This window comes from Merops nubicus, unplaced genomic scaffold, assembly GCF_000691845.1.
Source record: "Merops nubicus isolate BGI_N331 unplaced genomic scaffold, ASM69184v1 scaffold16903, whole genome shotgun sequence".
Classification (NCBI taxonomy): domain Eukaryota; kingdom Metazoa; phylum Chordata; class Aves; order Coraciiformes; family Meropidae; genus Merops; species Merops nubicus.
In genome coordinates, this window is record NW_008599802.1 from 78202 (window position 1) to 99178 (window position 20977).

General features: G+C 39.6%; 1 protein-coding gene across 2 annotated transcripts in view; it reads left to right on the forward strand.

Moving 5' to 3' along the window:
• ZFYVE28 (zinc finger, FYVE domain containing 28) overlaps nucleotides 1-20314 on the forward strand; it is a 78967-nt gene extending 58653 nt beyond the window's left edge. Inside the window, exons 8-12 of one of the 2 annotated variants that reach the window (XM_008937529.1) lie at nucleotides 4743-4897; nucleotides 5470-5586; nucleotides 7230-7334; nucleotides 18642-18745; nucleotides 19702-20314. In XM_008937529.1, the coding sequence (XP_008935777.1) occupies nucleotides 4743-4897; nucleotides 5470-5586; nucleotides 7230-7334; nucleotides 18642-18745; nucleotides 19702-19833 (613 nt within the window). In that variant the 3' untranslated portion in view covers nucleotides 19834-20314. The remainder of the gene's footprint in view (nucleotides 1-4742; nucleotides 4898-5469; nucleotides 5587-7229; nucleotides 7335-18641; nucleotides 18746-19701) is intronic. The other variant, XM_008937528.1, reaches the window with a different exon arrangement.
• Nucleotides 20315-20977: the final 663 nt, after the last annotated feature.

Consider the following 20977-nt stretch of genomic DNA (forward strand, 5'->3'; position numbering starts at 1 on the left):
AGAGACCTGTCTTACTTTACTTTTAAATTTGGTGACATAATCACATCATACAGAATAGTTTTCTCTTTTGCACGTAGTGATGACCTATTGCTTTTCATCTAAGATCTAAAGACAAGGAAACAAAACCAAACCACATTTTAAAAAGTGTTTTTATGATTCTTTTGAAAACATGATAATTCAGTTTGCTTCTTTGTGTTCATTAAGTTAGATACAATGAGCTTTTAAATTATTTTTATTTGCCACTGCTGTATATTTAATGCATGCCTAGGACACTCTGAGGGTTTATTTTGTGGGAAATGAGTAATTCTTTCCGAGAACTTTGTACATTCTGCATTCAGACCAGATTTCAGATTTAATGAACCTAACATTTCTAGATGTATTAGGAAGGAAATATGTATGAGTGGTCACAGATTTCTACTGCTATTAACTATTTTTTGAGCACAAATGTAAAATCTTTTACTTTGATTGTTCAGTTTTAGACTTTGCTGCTTTTACTGGTCAATGCCCAACAGATACAGCACAGGGCTGTCACACATGGTTATCTAAAACGACTGGCTACTTCTGAAGGTGTCAGGCATAACCCTCTTGTTCCACAGTCCTGTTTTCCATTATGTATGGATGCTGCTGCTTAACCTGGCCCATGAAGTTCCAAAAGATACTTAAATCTATACAGCAATGTAGTTCCACAGGTGAAAGACGATATTGTGTACAGTTAAATTGAGTTTTGTTTGCTTGTACATATTCGACTAAATTTCAGTCAAGCTTTGACAGCAGGCAGCTGTTCTAGATACACCTTTAAATGAGTTTAAAAGAGTCTTGCTACTCTTCTAACATGACAAGTGGAGTGTAATTTTTAAATTGCTGGGTAAACACTAGCCAGATTAGGTAAAAGGCTGATTTGTTGTATTTGTTCCTTTATAACATCTAAGCAGGTTTACTATTTGGAATCAACATTTTTACATAATGTCTTTTTTCTTGGTATTCACCTTCAGACATGTTAACTTTGCAGTGCTTTTACAATATGAAAAATAAAAATAAGTATTGATAATATGAGAAACATTTCACAATGGGAATTCCATGCTTCCTTTGGTTTTCTCTCTTCTTAACTTATTTCCTTGGGTAATACAGGGTTCCCTTCAACCAAGTAGTTGAGAAAAGAGGACTTACGTGTAGCTACTTAGTATGGCCACTTGGATTCTGCAGGGATACTTGATTCTGCAGATATGGGCAGTGAAACATTCCAGAGCTCAGTGTAGTTGACATTAATGAAATGCTTCCTATGCATCTGGTTATCAGCTGAGAATTTTGAGCGAAATTACAGATGTTAGATAAGCCAAATAGGGACGGTATTCCTTATAGAACTAAAATAACTTGTCTGCAGAAAAGGTAAGTTGAACTGTCTAGATAAAAATTCAAGTTTATTTTCTATAATATCAATTTTTAAAAATCAAGGGAATCTTTAATATTTGTATGGATGCGATCACTGCTGTTTGGAGTACCCTGTTATAGGCAAACTTTTCTCTTTTGCTGTTTTTCCTAAACAATTGCTGTGCTTCTGTTCTTACAGTATTTCTGCCTGCCTCTACAATATTAATTTTCTAACTGCATTTTATAACAGTAAGATATTTTAAAGTAAAGAACAGATGGTCATTAGTCATACTAGTTTAAATCTGACTTGGTCCTATTGGTAAAGACAGAGCAATAGTTTGTTACTCTGTAGTGATTCTTAGGTCCAGCTTTCAACTCTTCTGGAACATTCATTTTTCTCTTCCCTGTGGCACAAGCATCAGGAAAATCTTTAATACAAAATGTTCTCTTTTCTGAACTTGTGTATATATATATTGTACTTTATGAATGACTGTGCAGATACAAGTATGTTATATAAATGTGAGTGTGCATCTATGCTGACCTTCCATCCCACAGTGCTGAAGCAATTGCATGTGCTATGTGCTAGGGATTTTTAGGACAAAAAATTTACAGCCATTTTTGTGGTGAGACATGACCCGTCTTAATGACACACCACAAAATCTAATACAGAATAGCCTAGAACAGAAGTATGTCACACCATACTTCTTGGAGGAATTAGGAAGTGGGTGAAACTGTATTCCTCCCAGGTGGAGGAGACCTGGAAAGACAAACGTTATATGTTAAAATTGGTCAAAGCTTGGTCAGAATTGTGAAATGAGCCTTTCTTCCTTTCTGCAAAATGGGAAAAGGACTAAGTAGTTTATATTCTGGAAGAGCACTCTTCACAGCTTTTTGCCCACTTAACACCTTATTTTGAAACATTTCTTCAATTGGTTTGGAGTGCAGAGTCATCCTGGAATTGGCACCCTTGCTTTCCCCTGCACTGAGGTTTTTGCTTATTGGGAGTTTCAAAGAGATCATTGTATTTGGCTTATATAATTACATGCAGACTGCATTTTTCTGTCACAATGTCCATAGTTGCCTTGGACAACAATTTATAGTGGAAATGTGTATATTACTGTAAGATCACTCTCAAAAACAAGGAAAAACAAAATAGACCTTATTTGGCTGTGTTACGAGGCAAACTCCTTTGTATGTGTGAGCATTTGTGCAAGTGGATGCTCATCTAATTACATATCCTTGCAAATCAGGGGTTGCTTCCTGGCTCTCACTACCCTTCAGTATTCTCCTTCATAAGCCACGTTCTTATGTGACCTGTTCATTGTCTTGGACACAGACATTTCCATACTGACAGGCTTGCTGTGATTTATGTGTATATTATGTACATAGAGCAAAGGAAAAAATTGACAGAGTATTCTCACCTGATTCTCAATGCCTTTAATAAATCTAGTCAGTCATCTCCTGAGGGAATTGTAAACATGGAACTAACATGTTTCTACAAGAATTTGCTTTTTTTAATAGCAATAGGTAACATGAACAAAAGTCTCTTGCAAGCCTGGTCTTCTCTATCTGTGAAATAATGGGAAGGCAGATAAAGTTCGTGTGCTACACATTTCTGTCGTTATTTCTGTCAATAACTAATACCCAGTGTCTGTTTATTTTCAGTTCTGTTTTTACTAGGGCTTTTAAGATTGTGTGGCCTAATAAATTCATGTTTACATTTCAAAGGACTATCTGTATAGTCTACAGGCGGAAGTTCAAAACTATATCCCATAAAATTTTGTTAAAAATAACAGTAAATGTTACCCATAGGTGCTATCCTGAGATAACTATTTATGCAGCCAGTAACTTTTTAGCATAGTAGTTGCCTGCATAGTACAATTGATGGAGTTTTGGCCAGCCTAAGTATGATTGCAAGCAAATGTTGTGCCCCAGGCAGCAGCTCACTCACTCCTTCCCCACTGACCCCCTCCGGTGGGATGGGAAGGAGAATTGGGAGAAAAAGGTAAAACCTTGTGGGTTGAGATAATAGAATAACACAGAGAGAAGAAATAACAATAGTAACACTAATACTAATGAAATAATGTATTAAATGAGTGATACACAAGGTGATTGCTCCCTGTCCCAGGTGCCTTTCACTAGCCAGGGTGCAGCTTGCTCAAATCCTGTGCCTTCCCCCCCTTATATACCGGCATGACATCAGTGTGGTGTTGAGTATCCCATTGACTAGTTGGGTCCAGCCATCCTGGCTGTGGCACCTCTCAGCTTCTTGTGAAAATCAACCCTATCCTAGCTGAACCCAGGACACTAAAATTATTTTTTTTTTTAATTATTGATAAGTTTAATTTCTTTCCTCACTGTGGGGAAATTGGTTTAGGGTAGATCTGTCTTTGAGTGTAGTGAAGTAAGAAGGCATGTCTCCTTCAGTCAACACAGTGAATCCTAGGACCTCAATGTAATTACATCCTTCACTCTACTTCCACTTAAGTTTTTCTATTAGCAAAGTGCTACTTTTTCCCTAAACAATTCTTTTTTTAAAAACTACATCTTGACTTACAAAAAGTTTAGTTAATTCCTGATATTTGAGGAAGCTGGATTCCCTCCAAAGCTTCCCTGCAGTCTCAGGTTCTTCAAGCTTCCTCAACATAGAGGGAGAGCTGGGGGGAGTGAGGAGGTGGGAGTGGATGACAACTGTGCATCTGGGTTTTAGAAGAAAATTTAAGTCTCTAGTAGACATTTGGTGACACATTTTTAATCTCTTTGGAATTGATGAGCCGTTCTTTTACAGTAGTTTGACATATCAGCAGTTTCTACAGTTAAGTATATAAGGGGACTAATCTACCTCTCAACTGTGTAAATTATGTTTTATCACCCTTCCATTTTTTTAATGTAAGGTTATATTTACATTCTGTTCTCCATATTTTAAGGTAACATAATTCAAAAATTCTTTTCTTCAAATTAACTTTCACATTAATAAATTTCTAAGTTGACTTCAGACTTTCTCATTTTTAGATTGATATTCCCCTTTTGGATTTTTGGTGGAGTTATGGATCTCAGGACTGAGCTTTTAAAAAAAAAACTAATGTGAAAAATGGCACAGCACTTTTAATAGCAAAGAAAAATGCAATAATATACGGACTCTTTATTTTCTGCATTAAAGGTTTTTTGCAGCTATGCCACAGAGTGAAAATCAAGTGTGACGGTGATTGGTTGCATGTTGATTAACTTCAACAAGCATTTACAGCAATTAGTTGTGATTTGCTATAGAGTCTTGCCTGAGTCATAAATCCTTTGGGATTTGCTGAACATCCTGAACAACTGAGTGAAGATTTACATTACTTCTCTTTACATTTTTATTTTCTTTTCTCCAGCAGCAGTTTAATGACAAGTTCTTGTTCATCTGATGACATCGATCAGGAAGAAATCCAACTTGCTTTGCAGGCTGCTAAAATTGCCACACGAGAAAAGATCAGATCCAGATTTCATGGCAGTAATGATCTTATTCACCGCCTTTTTGTCTGTATCTCAGGTATAATAGTAGACTTTTGTTCTGAATGTAAAAACTATTAATATCTTTTTTTTTGTGCATGTAAAGTTATGGTAGAACAGAGTAGAGAAGAAGCTGTAAGTAGACTGTGTTTTGGGGCCTAAACTGCAGGTGGGTCTAGAGACATATTTTCTGATGGGTGCTTACAGAATCAAGAGACGGTGACTTTTTAGTCCTGTAGTGATGAAGATTATGGGCACACACCAGGTTTGACTTCAAAGTGCTTCCTTTTTCTTGGTGATGCCCTATGTGTTCAAGGGAAGAAATTTGGTGGAGCAGTTGTATTTTGATGCAAAAGGAATCTCTTGGTATTTCCTGCCAAAGGACAAGGAAGGTACGTATCAAATTGCAGGTAGTATAAGGGCCAGAATGCAACATGGCCATTATGGAAAAATGGTTTGTTTAAATGTTCCATTTTAGTTCCTAACATGAGCAAGTGATCTCACCAAAACAAAGTATGAGGCTATTACTGGTAGCCATTGGCAAATTTGAATATTTTTTAATGGATTGTGTAATAGTCTAGTAAGGATTTACCTGTTTTTTCAAACTCCTAGGTGTTGCTGACCAGCTGCAGACAAACTATGCTAGTGATCTGAGAAGTATCTTAAAGACCTTGTTTGAAGTTATGGCAACCAAACCTGAAACAGAAGACAAGGAAAAGCTAAAGAAAGGTAAATAGATCTGAATGTGTCTTCTGTAGTGAATTTCTACCAGTACACCTATGGGGCTCCATTAACTATTTGACAAGAATTTCCTTAACATTTTAATTTTTTGAGAGGACTCACTGTGTGGTGATTTCACTAATAAAAGTCATGGAAACAGGCTGGAGGCAGGCTGAAGTCCCTGGAGTGTAGGTACACAGTACATATTGAGGCAAATGTCAAAAGAGTTAAAGCCTTCAGAGTGTATCTGCTCATTTCCATATTCCTGTGTGTAACAGAACAGTGTTCATAGCCCATATAGACATAATACAATGTATGCAGGGTTTGGACTTCAGAGATTCATTTCCCCCCCAGTGTTGTTTCATACTGGACACATTTCAATTTGCCAAGGTGTGTAACTTTGATTCTGATGTTTAAATAGCTATGTAAAAAGAACAGACTATAAGTTGAGAATGCTCAGTAAGATATTGAAATCTGGCCTGTCTTGAAGAAATTACAGAATGCTGAATTTGCCTTCAAAATATAAAAATACTGCTTTTGAAGTCTAGATAATTAAAATATTATTTTATTTATCTAGACTTCAAAAACAAGACTATAACATGAGCCAACACAAGAAATTTTTTCCTTTGTCATCATTTTGTTTATTTGTATTTCAAAGAGGCAGGTCTGCTAACTTCTCTAAAAATAAACATTTCATCCCAGCAAGGCTGCAGTTACCTTTGTCCTTTGTCATGATTAGAACTACCAATATCTGAAGGTTATCAGAGTGCTCTCCTTATTTTTGTCCCTTTGCTCATGATGTGGAACCTTTGCTTCTCCTTTCTCCCAGTTTCATTTAAAAGCATTGAGGATTTTATATGAAACACTGAAGTTAAGAGTTCGTTAAGGTTAGCAGAAAAACCTCCAATCCAATACAACTCTGCAGTGGGATAATGCACAACACACATTACAGCCCTCTATTACTTGTGGTGGAAACTTCCATAACAGTTTTACAGTGGTAGAATGTCACGATTTAAAAAGAAACTGATTTTTTTCATTGGCAAAAAAACATGGGGTTAGATAGACTCGCTAAAGAGAGGATTGAAGAGCTTCTGAACATTCAAATATGAGTAATAAAGAAACTGGAGCTGTAAAGAATTATCACTAGGAAAGGTATGTTAGTCAACAGTACTTGGTTGGAATAGTTTCTGGATTAATGGATTAACTTTTACATTAAAAAAAAAAAGCATTGATAAAAGTAAGCATAAACAAAATGAGTGAATAAAAGTCAGGGTCTTCTGGGATAAAGTTGCTCTTTGATATATCCGATTTGATGTGATTCACTTAGGGCATCTCTGGTTGCTCTCATAATCTGCTTCTTTGTAAAGGATCCAACTTAAGAGTGGGAAATAAAATCAGGTTGCAGCCAGAGTGCTAGAAGTTAGAGGACTGTATGTCCTGTAACAACAGCATGTTTCATTTCTGTTGTCATTCCAAAGAAGAATAGAGGAGACTCTTGGATTGCTTTTTGTCTCAGGGCAAAGAAAAAGCAAGACATCTATGAAGGTACATATAGATGCTACTGTAATGTAATCCCAGAAGTCCTAACTTGACTATTTTAAGTGCAAATTGGAAAGAATATGTATTTGAGTACTTTTTGGTTTGTTTTACAGTTAATCAGGGTTTAAGGAATGCAGCACTGGAAGACTGTGCTTTATGTCAAGAAAGTATATCATCCTCAGAACTTGCAGCAAAAGCCAGAGATGGGGACTTTGAAGGTACTTTATTTTTTTTCTGAGAATTAAGATGAGACAAAACTGATGTATTTTTTTAAAAAAATCATTTAAATTAAGAGGAAACTATTCTAAGGTCTGACTCTGAAAAGTGACTATACAATGACATAGTATGGTTTCGAGGCAGTCAGATGATAAACTAAGCTTATTTCTTCCAGATTTTTTTTTCTCTAACAGCCTCGTGAAACTCTAATCTACAAATTGTCAAATCCAGTATGAATTCTTTTCTATCAATGGAGAAAGATTCTGTATAGTAAAGGCTTTAAAAATATAGCATATGACATCACGTGTTATAGTAAAGGCTTTACTATAACATATGACAACTTATCTGACAAGCTGGAAGGCCGTAAGATGCAAAGCCCTAAGTAAAGTCTTAACAAAGTCTAAAGAAATCTTTTATATAGTTTGCTCTGTGTGGAGGTGCTACTTTTTCCCCATGGTTAAAGAACCTTTCATGTTTTCCTCATTTTTGTCTTGAATCAAAATATTTTGGTCTTTATTTTTATTTTCTTTACCCTATTACTTCAAAGTAAAAATTCATTTTAGGTAAGTCTGCTGAGATTACTTGAATCTCACTGAATACATGGCAAGAGTGAAGAAAAGTGCACATGTAAGTCTTAAAATTTTGGTTGGGATTCAAGCATTCTGAAAGCTCAGACGTTTCTGTTTCTCCTTTTTTAATCTGAGTTGCTGTGGGAATGCTTATGAGTCAGTAATGGACTATAGCCCTGGTATGGTAAACACAGTATGAAAAATGGATTAAAGGATATCAGAGCACTTGCAGTCAAAGAATAAGAAAAGAGAAAGTAGAAGTGTGAGGTGGAGCAAATAAGAAAGCAGTCGGCTTTGAACTTCAGGGCTAAGTGGTGGTTTCAGCACACCAAGAGCCCAATTATCAGAGCAGTGGTATCTGTGGTCAAGTGAGAAACTCAAGACAACCCGTAACTGTGAAACTGTGTCTGAGCTTCCCAGAAATTCAAGTGTAGTAATTTCCCTGTGCTTTAAAACTTTGATCTATGATTGTGTATTTGTCCACATAAACTACAGTTCTTCCATGGAGTGGTTTTTGAATGCGGGATGACTGAGAACCGAGTGGTAAGCCGTGTACATCTCTGCTTGTATGCAGAGGGGGGTCACCAGCAGAAAAGAAGTGCTGATTCATGTAATTTGTAATAAAGATCAAAAATCACAGGGGGAAAAAGACACCCTTAAAGATTAGGTTTTAGAGTAACGCCACATATTTAGAAGTTACTTTGTGCTTCTATAAAAGCCATGATTTGCTTAATTACTCTTCTTCTGAAGCTGCAGCCTAAAGGATCTGTGATCTATTTAGAAGAGCAAGGCTAATTCATGTGTAATGCACTGTAGAAATATTGCCTCTTCTGGAGGAAGATGATTTGGTGGCAGATAAAGAACTCTTCAATAGTCATTTTAATTGATTTTTTCATTGTGCCATAACTCAGAATGTCACAGAAGGTGCAGTAAAGAACAAATCTTTAAGCAAAACCCTTACCATGTATAGGCTGTATGGGAAAAGAATGCAAGAGATTACTCATTCTCTACCATTTCAATTCATATTCTTTTGTTTTGAATCGATGCCTGATGCTGTCATGGAATTTGACTTACAGAACTTGAAAGGAAGTTATTCTGAACTGCAGGATGCTGAATAACCTTCTCACAGTGGATGTACATTTTGTCACAGCAAATTTACTTTCATGTTATTCATCTTTTAAGGTTCTTCAACTTTTCCTGGCATCTTCTACTGGGACAGGGAAGGTTTCATGGTTGGAAAAGTACAGCCTGTGTCTTGGGATGTTATTTATTGAAATAAAGGACAACAGTCTGGGAGCTTAAGTGATGTCGTGGCTGCCTAGGAGTGTGGCAAAGGGGAATCTTTGGAGCTACAAGGATCCCTGCAGCATCCAGGCCATGTGAATCAGTTATGTCCCCACCCTAAGTGAATGATAAAACCCAGTTTGTAGTATTAATAGCATATATAGATAACTACAGCAAAAACATCCCCCTGCCTGCACCTTTGTTCTGAAATTGCAGGTGTTTGACATCTGCCTGCCTGATGGAAAGCAGAGCCGAGTGGGATAGCCAGGTCCCTTTTGAAGAAGTAGACTTGGATGCCAGAATGAGCTTGGTTGCCTTGGCATAATGTTTTCCTATGCTAACACATCTGTAAACAGAGCCAGATAGCCAGGGCTCCTGCAGGTGCTCTGCTTTTGACACCCATGTGTGCTCCCTGGGGAGGCTTGGGCACGTCTGAAGCAACCTCCTTGCAGATCCTCTGGGAGTCTTATTTGGTTTGTGTGTAAGTGGTTATGCTGTGAATACCTGCTTGTGCAAATCAGTACAGCTCCTCTGACTATGTAAACCACTAATGTAGTCTGTGTTACTTAGCCTTTGAATTTGCTGATGGGCAGGAATTTTTCTGTATCTCAAAGAGAGAGGGTGTTGGAGAGCATCCACCTTCCAAACCAAACCACAAAAGGAGCATCTGAAATGGGTCAGTCTGTTCAGTTTGTGGGAAGTGTATGAATACCCATTCTGTCCCCTAACCTCCAAAACGTTCCAGGCCCCTGTCTGTTCAGCTCACGAGCTGTCATTGCTGGCAATGCTGTATAGACTTTTTTTCTACTGAGGTATGCAGTGACAGCTAATGGGATATGTGGTTTTGCTGTCCCTAGGGCAGCCAGCATGAGGCATAAACTTACTGAGGTTGAAGATATTTTAACCTAGGCAGCTGTTGTGGTTTGAGGCTTGGAATGGGGTCGTGACCTTCCAGCAACTGGGAGGACCCCGGGTGGGTGTGAAACCATTGTATTCCCTCCCCTTCCCACACACACTCTGGTAAGAGGCAGGGAGTGGTTTCTTATTTCACTCCTGCCTTGGAGCTCGGAGAGGGAGGTTGTCCTTTCACTCTGTGGGACCCTGGAACCATTTCTGGGGGTATTGTATATTTTATTTTTTTTGTATTATTCCCCTAATCTTTGTATATATTATTTTCTTTACCTCCCTTTTTCGTTTTCTGTTCTTTGTTGAACAGTATACTTCATTTTTTTTTCCAAAGTGTCTCTCTCTCTCTCGGGGGGGGAGAGGCGAGTACATAGTTCTGTTCCGTGTGGGTCCTGCCCTGAACCCCTTTTTACACGGAACCAGGACAGCAGCCATGTGCCTTTTCCCCTTTTCAGCACCTTCCCACCTACTTCATTTCTGCTGGCCACTGTGGAAGCAACAGCCCATGGCTTTGGGTGATGTTTGGGTGCAGGTGCAAGGTGCCTGGTGGTTAATGCAACCTTTGCTGCAGGAACATTGTGCCCTATTTTTCAGCAGGCCTGATGAGTTTGTCCTCCAGACCGAATTCTGGGCCACAGGCCACCAACAGGAGTACACTGCAGTTATCACTGTAAATGGATTCAATGCAAGGTCTGAGCACGTTGCACCAATCCGTTGACAGCATTGCACCAAAATTAATTGTACCCTTTTTTATATATCATTTTTACACTTCAGGTCACTCTTAATGATTGCAACTGAAAATGGAAACAGTTTAAAGCGAATGAGCACATCAGTAGCTCCTCCCTTCTGCCATCATGGCAGCACATGAACATGTATCAAATTGAGCAAGTCCAGCAAGATACCTGCCAGAAAAGCTTTTTCCAATTATCAGATAAATCCCTCTTACCGCAAGTACCAAATGTTTAAGATTGCATCCGGTCAATGGTAATTAAAAAAAAAGCAAACAGGAAGCCCAGCAACCTGAACAAATAAATGAATCGTTTTAAGATTCTGCTGAAGGTTCAGCCTCTACTCAGATTATGAAGATGAATCATTTGTTTTTGTCAGAGGTCTCATTCTTACTGTTTATAAAACCCACCAGCTGGTCTGGGTCATAAAACAAATATGGACGTTTATTATGAGCCAGCTGACATTGGCAAGGGTGTAAGAGTTAAAACCTGTGACCTTCTGAAGGTTGAAATAGAGTGAGCTACAGATTAATTGAAATTTCAAAACAAAAGCATTTTCAAGAGAAGAGATGAGCCTGTGATTTATGCCTTCACCTTTGCTGTCCTGATGCGCTAGGACTTTTTATTGAGGAAACATGTATTAATACTTCATAGAGTATTAAAAGCACTATGTTTTTACAGGGAGACAATGTAAAAGGTATTTGTATTTTCCTATAAGTTTAATTTATACAATATCCCATAAATAAGTTTTAAATATAGTAAAATTTCATGCCCTGGTTATATTATGGAGAAGATGGGCAGTGTGGACAAGTTCTGTGTCAAAGGAAATTGTAGTGGCAGCTGCTCAGAAAAAAAGCAGGTTGAGCTCTTTGCTACCCATGGTGCTCACTCTGAATTCCAGAGGAGCCTGTGTCCTGGGATCTTTTGTGGTACTGCTGTTCTCCCTGTGTCCTGGTGAGTTCTGAGCCAGCATGGGGAGAAGGTTTTTGGAAAGTTTCTGAGCTCCAGCTTGGGTGAAGCCACTGTTGGATAATAAGCTAAGCAAGAAGCTTGCATAGGAGTGAGAGTGGGCAGCTTGGGTCACAGAGGAATTAAAGGAAACCTCCACATTTGAAAATGTAATGAAGTTAGTTAACCTCAGTAAAAATGTAACCTTAGGTAACCTACTATAAATGTTTCCCTGCTGGGACAGAGCTGTGTCATTCTGAACATGCATTACATCTTTTTAAAAAACAAACATCAGAGAAGTAGAATTTTGATGTCTTTCTGCCATTTAACTATCTGGGATCATGTTTCTAGCCCAAACACAGTACTTGCTTTGTATTTGTCAACAGGTTCCCACATTTATACATAGCTATAAATGCATACAAAGTAACATCTCTTTTTTTTTTTGTCTTGATACAGCTTTTTTAATGTATTCATTTCTTCATCAATCTGTAAGTCTGATCAAGCAAAAACAGCCTCTGCTCACCATATTTGGGAGCATTATGTTTATCATTGTGAGCCTGATGATTTTAATAGCGAACTTTGGCAAATGTGAGTTTTGACCATACAGGTATTTTGGGGTAATTCATTAGGAAGATTCATCTGTTGCAGTTGAGGGAAGGTGAATACTTGCAGTTGTTGATGTCATGAAGTAACAGAGTGGCTAAGAAAGTGAGTTACAGTTCTTGTCTAGGAATATGCATGAGATATCTAGATAGGAACTGGAAGATTTTCTCAAGGAAAAACAGAAAACATTATAAAGCTGTTGGTTCTCCATGAAAATACTTGTTGTGGCATCTCAGCTCTCTCTGCAACCATGCATTCATTTTTACTCTTTACCCTCTAGCATCCATGCAGAACTGCCTTGCTACCACCTAGTTAGAACTCCAGCCACAGTGGCTTTGCTGTGGCTGCCGGTACAAATGGCTGTTGTGCCAAGTGGTGTTAGCATCTGTGTGCTGAACAACAGCATGCTATTGCTCCATGATCTCTTGCCAGCTCGTAATACTCCAGCCCACCCACTTCTGTCTAGTCACAAGTCGTTACTGCTCTCCAGCCAGCAGGCAGGAGCACGGTTCAGTAATTTATGGTCCCAAGGCTTGAACTCTTCTTCCTTTTGCAGTAAGAAGCCACAAGGTCAAGACACCCAACCATGCTACTCTATGTGCAGAATCTAATCACCATGAGTCTAGAATTAGCTGTCAATTCTCGTTGAATGCTTCAATTTTTTGTTTTCTATAGCAACACTTTCTAAATTAAAGACATTAAATTGTTACACAGTTCAGTGGCCAAATATATACTGTCCGTGTAACTTTTTACTTTTCCTTATTCAGCAGCTCTGCTTATGCTATGCCAGAGAAGAATCTAGCATCCAGTTTTCCATATTGAGGCAATGTTTTATAATCACCTGAACATATTTAATCATGTACATAAAATTACAGGATTTTGTACACTTTTTTAGGTTATGTTACAACCTCAGTGAAAGCTTTGGTGAAAGCTTGCTAGATGTGCACAGAAACTGCATGCTAAGAAAGCTGTTTGACAAGAGTTGTACTTGAAGCTACTGTCTGTACGTCTGTTTTCTCCCTCACCCCAAAATTTTTATAAAATGATATTGTTGAAGCAGAAAATTTTATTTATTGAAAAACTTCAGCCAATACTGAATCTACAGAGCAAGGGTAAAGATTGCTTTGGTACAATTGTCTCCTAGGAATCTTACATATAAGTCAGAGATTGCCAAGAATGACATGAGGAAAATCGTGTGATAAGGGACAAAAAGATTCATTTTACCATGGCAGTTAGAGTGAGCGGTAAAGTCACGTCACCTTGGTTCTCTACTTGCCATACTTAAAGCTGTGAGAATTTACAACTCTTATTTTCATCAGAAATGCCACAGCAAGCCCATCTGACCCTTTTTGCAGCTCTGAGGGTAATGCCCTTTGACAGCTGCAGTGGTGTAAGTTCCACAGGCTGCTGTAGGAACAGCCCTCTTAAGGATTGTTTGGTAAAAGTATCATCAGGGTTATTATGCATGATGTGCTCTAAAATCTAATATGCTCCGATGCAGGAGGAGCTTTCAGTCTGGGTTCTGCATGAGGAATATTTGCTAAAAGCAGAACATGTAGGAAGGGCCTGTTCTCTCAGTTGTCTGGTCATAATGCAAGAAGCACACGGTTTAGTAGCTGCTCTTCAACAGGGAGTCATTGTTGTCCATGTTCTCTGATTTGTTCTCTCAGTGTGTATAGAGTTGGTAAATTAGGCCTTCTGCAAGCTCCAACAACTTTAGGGATTATTCCCCTCCTCCACTCCCCAGCCCAGTCTCTTATGTCTTGTCACCACTGAATTAACTTGCTGGTCTACTGTTGTTTGAATCAACACTGTTGGTGGATGCAGGTCCAGGTCCTCTTCCTCTTCCTCTTCCTCTTCCTCTTCCTCTTCCTCTTCCTCTTCCTCTTCCTCTTCCTCTTCCTCTTCCTCTTCCTCTTCCTCTTCCTCTTCCTCTTCCTCTTCCTCTTCCTCTTCCTCTTCCTCTTCCTCTTCCTCTTCCTCTTCCTCTTCCTCTTCCTCTTCCTCTTCCTCTTCCTCTTCCTCTTCCTCTTCCTCTTCTCTCTTCTCTTCTCTTCTCTTCTCTTCTCTCTCTTCTCTTCTTTTTTGTTCTAGGCCACAGAGATATGCTCCTTGGTCTTGTAAGATTCTGCTGCACTGCGGTGGATCTATTGCACGTATTTAAGCAAGAAGAATTTGCATGTGCTTTTTGATAGTGTTTAGAGCATGTCTTTATGGCTTTTTTTTAATGATTCTGGTTTTCTTTAAAGCTCCAGCATCTTGAATTTGTGACATGTTTAACTTTTATGGAAGAGCAAACTTTTTTAGCCAATGAAGTTGCAGAGGCATGTAAAAGTGAATTCTAGAAGCTACAGCATAAAACAAATAAAAAGACTATAACATATCATGATTTATGGGAGATCGTAATGCAAGATTTTTGAATAGTCAAGAGCTGAGACTACTGTGTGTGCTTTTTAAATGTGTTTTTCAGTCTTCACACTATTCAATTTTATCTCGTGCCTTTCCTTTTCTCTAAACTTATTTATTATTCATTTAAATACTTGTTTATCTTCCTTTCCCTGCCTTTTTTCTGTACGTGCTTTTAATGTTTTCTTTTAAAATCTAGTTCTGTAGTCTGTCTCGTTAATCCCTCCTTCCCTTCCTCCTCCTCTTTGATGTTTGTGCTGTGGTCTTCATCCGTTTCCCAGCAGACTTCTCTGGGTTCTCGTTGCATGCTAAAGCAGAGGGCAAATTAGCCCACGAGGTCCCCAGTTAGCCCGCGAGGTTTCCCCCGTGACCCGTGCAGACCCCCAGGCACAGCAGGCGGTGCTTTGGAGGCGGGGTGTCCGCTGGCCGCTGCAGCCCGGAGGAGGTCTGTGACACGGAAAGCCTGGGTGTGCAGCACTGCTGCCCTGCTTCCAGCACCTCCTCAGGCTCCTGCTGGGGGCTTAATTTGCATCGCTCGTCCTGCTCCTCGTGTTGGAGCTTTATCCCCTCCTGAGGCTGCTCTTCAGAGAGCATTTCAAAAGCCTGTGCTATAAAAAGCCTGATAACTCAATCATTAGTGTATTTAAGTCAGAAAGGCTGCGCCCAGGGTGGAGTGAGATGAGGCTTGTGAAAGGGACCGAGGGGGGTGTGATCCTGTTGGCCCTGGGGCTTGGAGTCATTCGGGGCTTCCTCCTTGCCCGGCGTGGGCACTTCAGCTCCCGTGCTGGATCCCATTTAATTTGGAAGTGCGTACTCTGAAAATGAAGCCTCTGTGTTTGTATTCAGTGTAGGGCCTTTTTCAGTCACAACTGGAAGCAAAGACACAGGGACTTAATAACCCACAGTTTCTTATCTTGAATGCTATTTCGAGACTGCACTGCTGTATGATTTTTTGGATGTTTCTCTCCTGATTTTTTCCCACACGGATTTACTGACTTGAGCTGGGTGATGAGGATTAAAGCAATTAATGCCTGTATAGCATTTTGAATGTTAAAAACCATTACATAACTGTTACTATTTGGGGGTGTGCTGCAGTGCAGCAGATCTTGGTGTAAGCAGTTGGGATGTTAGGAGGGCACTAAAACCCAGAAGCAGGGGGCCACAGGGCTGGCCACATTGCCCTGTTGAAGGCCCTCACAGTTCTTGAGTGAGTTGCTGTCTGAGGAAAAATATGTGCTTTAGCTCACTCTACTCATGTGTTAACTCAGTGAATCAGCTGATTTAACACCAACCTGGAGGTAAAGACAGTCCCTAAAATGTGGGAGGACATTCTGTAGAGAAGGTTATTTTGTTTCCATACAGTGAGTATCATCAAGATGCAATTTAGTTTTTAGGCAATTACAAAAAAAGAAAAAAGTTTGCAGGTGAATTTATTTGGCAGTCAAGGCATTCTGTAACCATGAACTATATCACTATTATGTGTTTATAAGGTCATTATTAAGACCACTTTGCTCTTTCTCATGGGATGTTTTTCATTTTATTTAGCATGGGAAACAATTAAATCCATACAGGGGAAATTAAAAAAAAAAAAAAAACTTTTTCAATATTGCACTTCAAGGGCAGCAACAGGAAAAAAAAAGTTTACCCAAAAGGTAAACATGTAATAAAGAAAGTTGCTTTCTATTGATGAGCTCCAGAGTCTTTGTGGTGGGGTTGCATGAGCTTATAGCATTTCTGGACTAAGCATGATCTAAGGGAAACAGTAGCTGCTGTGGAAGCTGCAGTTCACCCTGGCATGCTGTAGCTTGTCAAAAGGGGCCTGTGTTTTGTGGCTTTTCTGTGAGTATTAAAATTAGCTGAACATGGTAGCCCACGTTATAATGCAGTTGATAAAGCAAGAGTAGCAAAGTAGGCATCTTGCCAAATACATTTCCACCAGCTCTGTGTTTGTTTGTGAGGGAGATCTAGTGGCAAAGAGCTTGAATAACTTCCTGAATTTTGCTTTAAACTTGGTGAGAAACAATGGGATAGTTGGCCTCACTTGGTTTCATAGATTTATGTAGTCTATTGGCAAGTTTTAAGCATGAATATAGTTGTGAATATAGTTGTTCGCTTGGTTATTTTCTTAGGAATGTGTTTGATAACTGATGTGATCTCCTGGATAGGGAATGTGGAGGTGACCCAAGGTCATCAGGCTTGCCATGGTTTCACATCAGAGATTCCTGTGAAAGTGATACAGAGTTTTCAAAACTGACATCATAAACTGAGATTAGGAGTGAGTTTCACTGGGCAAGTTACATGTAGTAGCTAGGGAGGTTGCAGAGGAGGAGGAGAGTTGGAAAGGAAAATCTCTTGGTTCTGTTGCTACTAATGCTTTGACTTAAGCTGGCAGTCCTGTGTTTTCCTGCTGCTGCTGAACTGGAAATCTGTAGCCTTGAGTCCTCACAGAACATTTTGTGGTGAACTGTTCCCAGGGATGAGGTGAAGGCTGCTACATGCAATCTCCTTTTCCCACTAGGTCGGTTATTTCTTTGCACACAGGATCTGGTTTTGGTTGCTGCCCATATAGTTGTGACCTTTAGCAGACCAGTTTGTTCATCAAGCGAAAGATTGCTTCCTTAAACTAGCATAACTTCCAAAATAGTTTAGAGGAGTGCATAAAAGCTGAATCAAGATTTGAAATTCTCTTTTTTTTTTGCTATTAATCTGCTCTGTGAACATTCTCTGGTGAATGCTGTATCTTTTTTTACTTTTATTTTGGCAAATATTGCAGTGTGACGAACACATGAGAACAGGTTGTGGTTATGTTTGAACAATGCACTGGATTTTTGTAATAATTGTCTTTCTGCCTGCAGTTGCAGCCCTCTTGACCTCTGCATTTACTGCACCGTATATTTTGTTGTTTGATAATACACTCCTTGAGGCATGGATCTTGCTTGTCAGGTTTATAGATCAGCAAGTACATGGGTTGCATACTCTAATTCTCAGAGAAAAGCTGTATACAGGGAACTTGGGCTGCGTCCATGGACTCTTTCTGGATAGAACTTGCTTTGCCCTTCATTAGGTTTTTAACAGCTTAATTAAGCAATCAGCTACACAATTTCTACGTTGGTAATTTTAGACCCTCTGAAGTCATCTCAGGTTTTCATGGGCGCAAGCAGCTCAAAAGAAGTGAGCCTAATTCTTTCTGCTTTGCCAAAACCAAATAATTTCCCTGCTTGGCTTTTATAGGTTAAAGAGCTCAAATAAAGAACTTAAATAAGTTGTTTGGAGTAATGGTCAAGTTCTTTCTCTGCTCAGTCTTGTACATTTGATTTTTGTGGGTTTGCTGTAGTTATTCGTGAGTTCCAGTAAAAGTTCTAACAGTGCAGCACACAGTAATCAAAATTGCTTGCCTAATTGCAGAAAAGCAGTTGGCCTTTCTGTGGGGAGGGCTGAAGAGGCAGGGAATGATCTCAGCTCTAAGGTTGTTCTCATGGTGGGCTGTACTGACACAAAAACCTGTGATTTCCACACTCTGCTTTCATAGTCTCTTGTCTTCATCCTTTATTTTTCTTCTCTCCTTTTCCCTGCCACTTTAATTTGGCTCGGATATATTTAATTTGGAGTCCAGGGCTGCCATGTGCTGTTTCAGTGCCTGCTGTGCTCTGTACGAAGGTGGGCACCTGGCAGAGGAGGGGGGAGCTGAGCCCTCCCAGGCATCCTGAGCTCACCTGGCTGCCTGTTCACAGAGCACCTTGAGAAACTCAGATGAAAGCAGCTGCTGTTAGATTTTATTCTTCCTACTCCCTTGAGGATCTGGTAATCACGTTTGTTTGTATTCCCTTTTGATTTATGTTCCCTTTTGTTGCTGTGTTTCTGACAGATCCTCCTGACTGGGTTCCAGATGAAGTCTGCAGCTACTGCACTGCGTGCAAGGCTCCTTTCACAGTCATTCGCAGGAAGCACCACTGTCGGAGCTGTGGCAAGGTAATGACTCAGTCAAACATGTGAGAAATTATTCACCAAAAAGAAAAGGAAATTTATGCATACCACAGAAACTCAACTGTGCAGCAAAATGCGTGCACTTGGCCAGGGTTTTCAAGTCACAAGTGTTTCTGCATGTCTTGGCTATCAACTGCGCAGCTTACTATTTAGAAAGTGGGTGGGGGGTTTTGACTTCTACACAGCAATCAGCATTTGTGTGCTAAAAAGCAGAACTCCCTGTTGAGATACTGGAACAAACACCCCAAATCCAGAGTCATTCTGGTCTGCTGCTCTAAGCTTTCACAAACTGCAGAGCCTGCACTGCAAGGGGTGATACAGAGCTCAGCTGCAGGGACACTGTGTCCCTTTGCTTGCTTTCTGAACCTTTGCAGCAGGACCATGGTGTGTAGGGCTGCTGCTTTGCAAGTTTGGCAAGGAGGAAGAGAGCAAGGGAGAATAAAACAGTCATGTGCCTTTGGAAGCCAGAAATCTGCAATCCCATTTTGCTTGCTTGCTGGTGTATATGTTAAAAAGGAGGAGCATAGAGGAGCTGTTTTTGTTAACTTTGTAGTGGACTTGCAGGAGTAGGACCTTCAGAGATCGTCACAAATATTCCCCTAGTCTTCCTTTAAAACCAATGATGAGAGAGAATTTGTTTCATCTCTTGGTGGAGCTGCCTTCCCTTGTGACCTGCAGAGATTGACTGGCCTGCCCTGACTTACAGCAGCACTTGGGCGCCCACACAGAGTGGCTCAGCACATCAGACTAATTGGGTGTGGGGCTGTGAACTGCCTGTGGAAGGATTTCACCTTTCTCTTGCCGTCCTGAGGAGGGTGGTGTTGCCAATACACAAAAGCTCAGCGTGCACAATCTCCCCTTCCCTCTCTTGACGTCAATTTTATCCCATCCAGTTCTTCAAAGGAACTAAAGTGAAATCTCCCTCTTTTTTTTTTTTCCAGATCTTCTGTTCCCGCTGTTCCTCCCACTCTGCTCCATTACCTCGTTATGGTCAGATGAAGCCTGTCCGTGTTTGCACTCACTGTTACATGTTCCATGTCACTCCTTTCTATAGTGACAGAGCTGGTATCTGACATATTAAACTACTGGTGTGTCTTCTGGAGTCTTACATGGACTGATATATTTGACTTAAGCCAAGAATTAACTTGAAAGAGGGACCCTGTGAGGGCATGTAGACTGACATCCATTATTATAAATTTTGTACAGACAGTTTTTATTGCATTTTACTAAGCTGCTAAAGGGAAGTATGAAGTGTCTGTAGCTCTAAGGCTACAGTACAGTCTTCCATAAATTTATAACATTAATGTTACGATGCCATATGCAGAACAAATGCACTGTGTGGAAGGAAATAGGGCTCAGAGTTGAAGCATTGCTGCTTATCTTACATGCTAGGTTAACTAGTCCATCCCAGCAAACCAGTCCCAAAGCTCGGGCACTTCTGTGCTCACCAGGATACCAGCATGGCTGTGGATGTCAGCGCTCTCCCTCCTGCTGCGGTTTAACTTTCCCATGAATAGATTTTTGCTACCTATGCTAGGATTAACTAAAGCAAAACTATTTCAAATTCATATTCGATATTTACAAAGGCAAAATTTTCTTGGCGTCCCATAGGAAGCACTGAAGGTCCTGAAGCAGTATATTCTATTGCCTTTCATTTACCAAGCAGAGCAATAACTCCGAGCTGTCTTCTAAAAATTGAGTTTTACAACTTCTGGTTCTATACTTTGGAGTTTTGGAAGTATTTATAATCTGCATCATTTATGCTAAATCCTGTTGATAGAATTATAATACAGAGCTTTGGTTTCTATATTGGCATTTAAAACTTTTAGAACTTCAGAGGAAATGGTTACCAAATTAATAAATTAATATTAAGATACATATTTTTGAAAGAGTTCAGCAACAACAGTTAGTAGATGTGACAAATTATTTCTCCCATACTGAGTTTTTTTAATGGTTTTTAAAAAGGCACATAAGTAATGATATATTCCAAAGGTCCTACGGAATGGTCAACTAGAGAAGGGTACTTGTTGTCCACATTTGGCAGAGTAACTCTGTAAAATATTGCATACTGTTACTTCACTCACGCTAACTCAGAAGACGCTTGTATTTATGTGAAACACCAGGGATTAATTTTTTTCTCCTCTTGGAGAGGAAAGAAGTAAGACTCACATAGATCCGTGCTATGATCTTGCACAAACTATTTCCCTGAGCACTGAG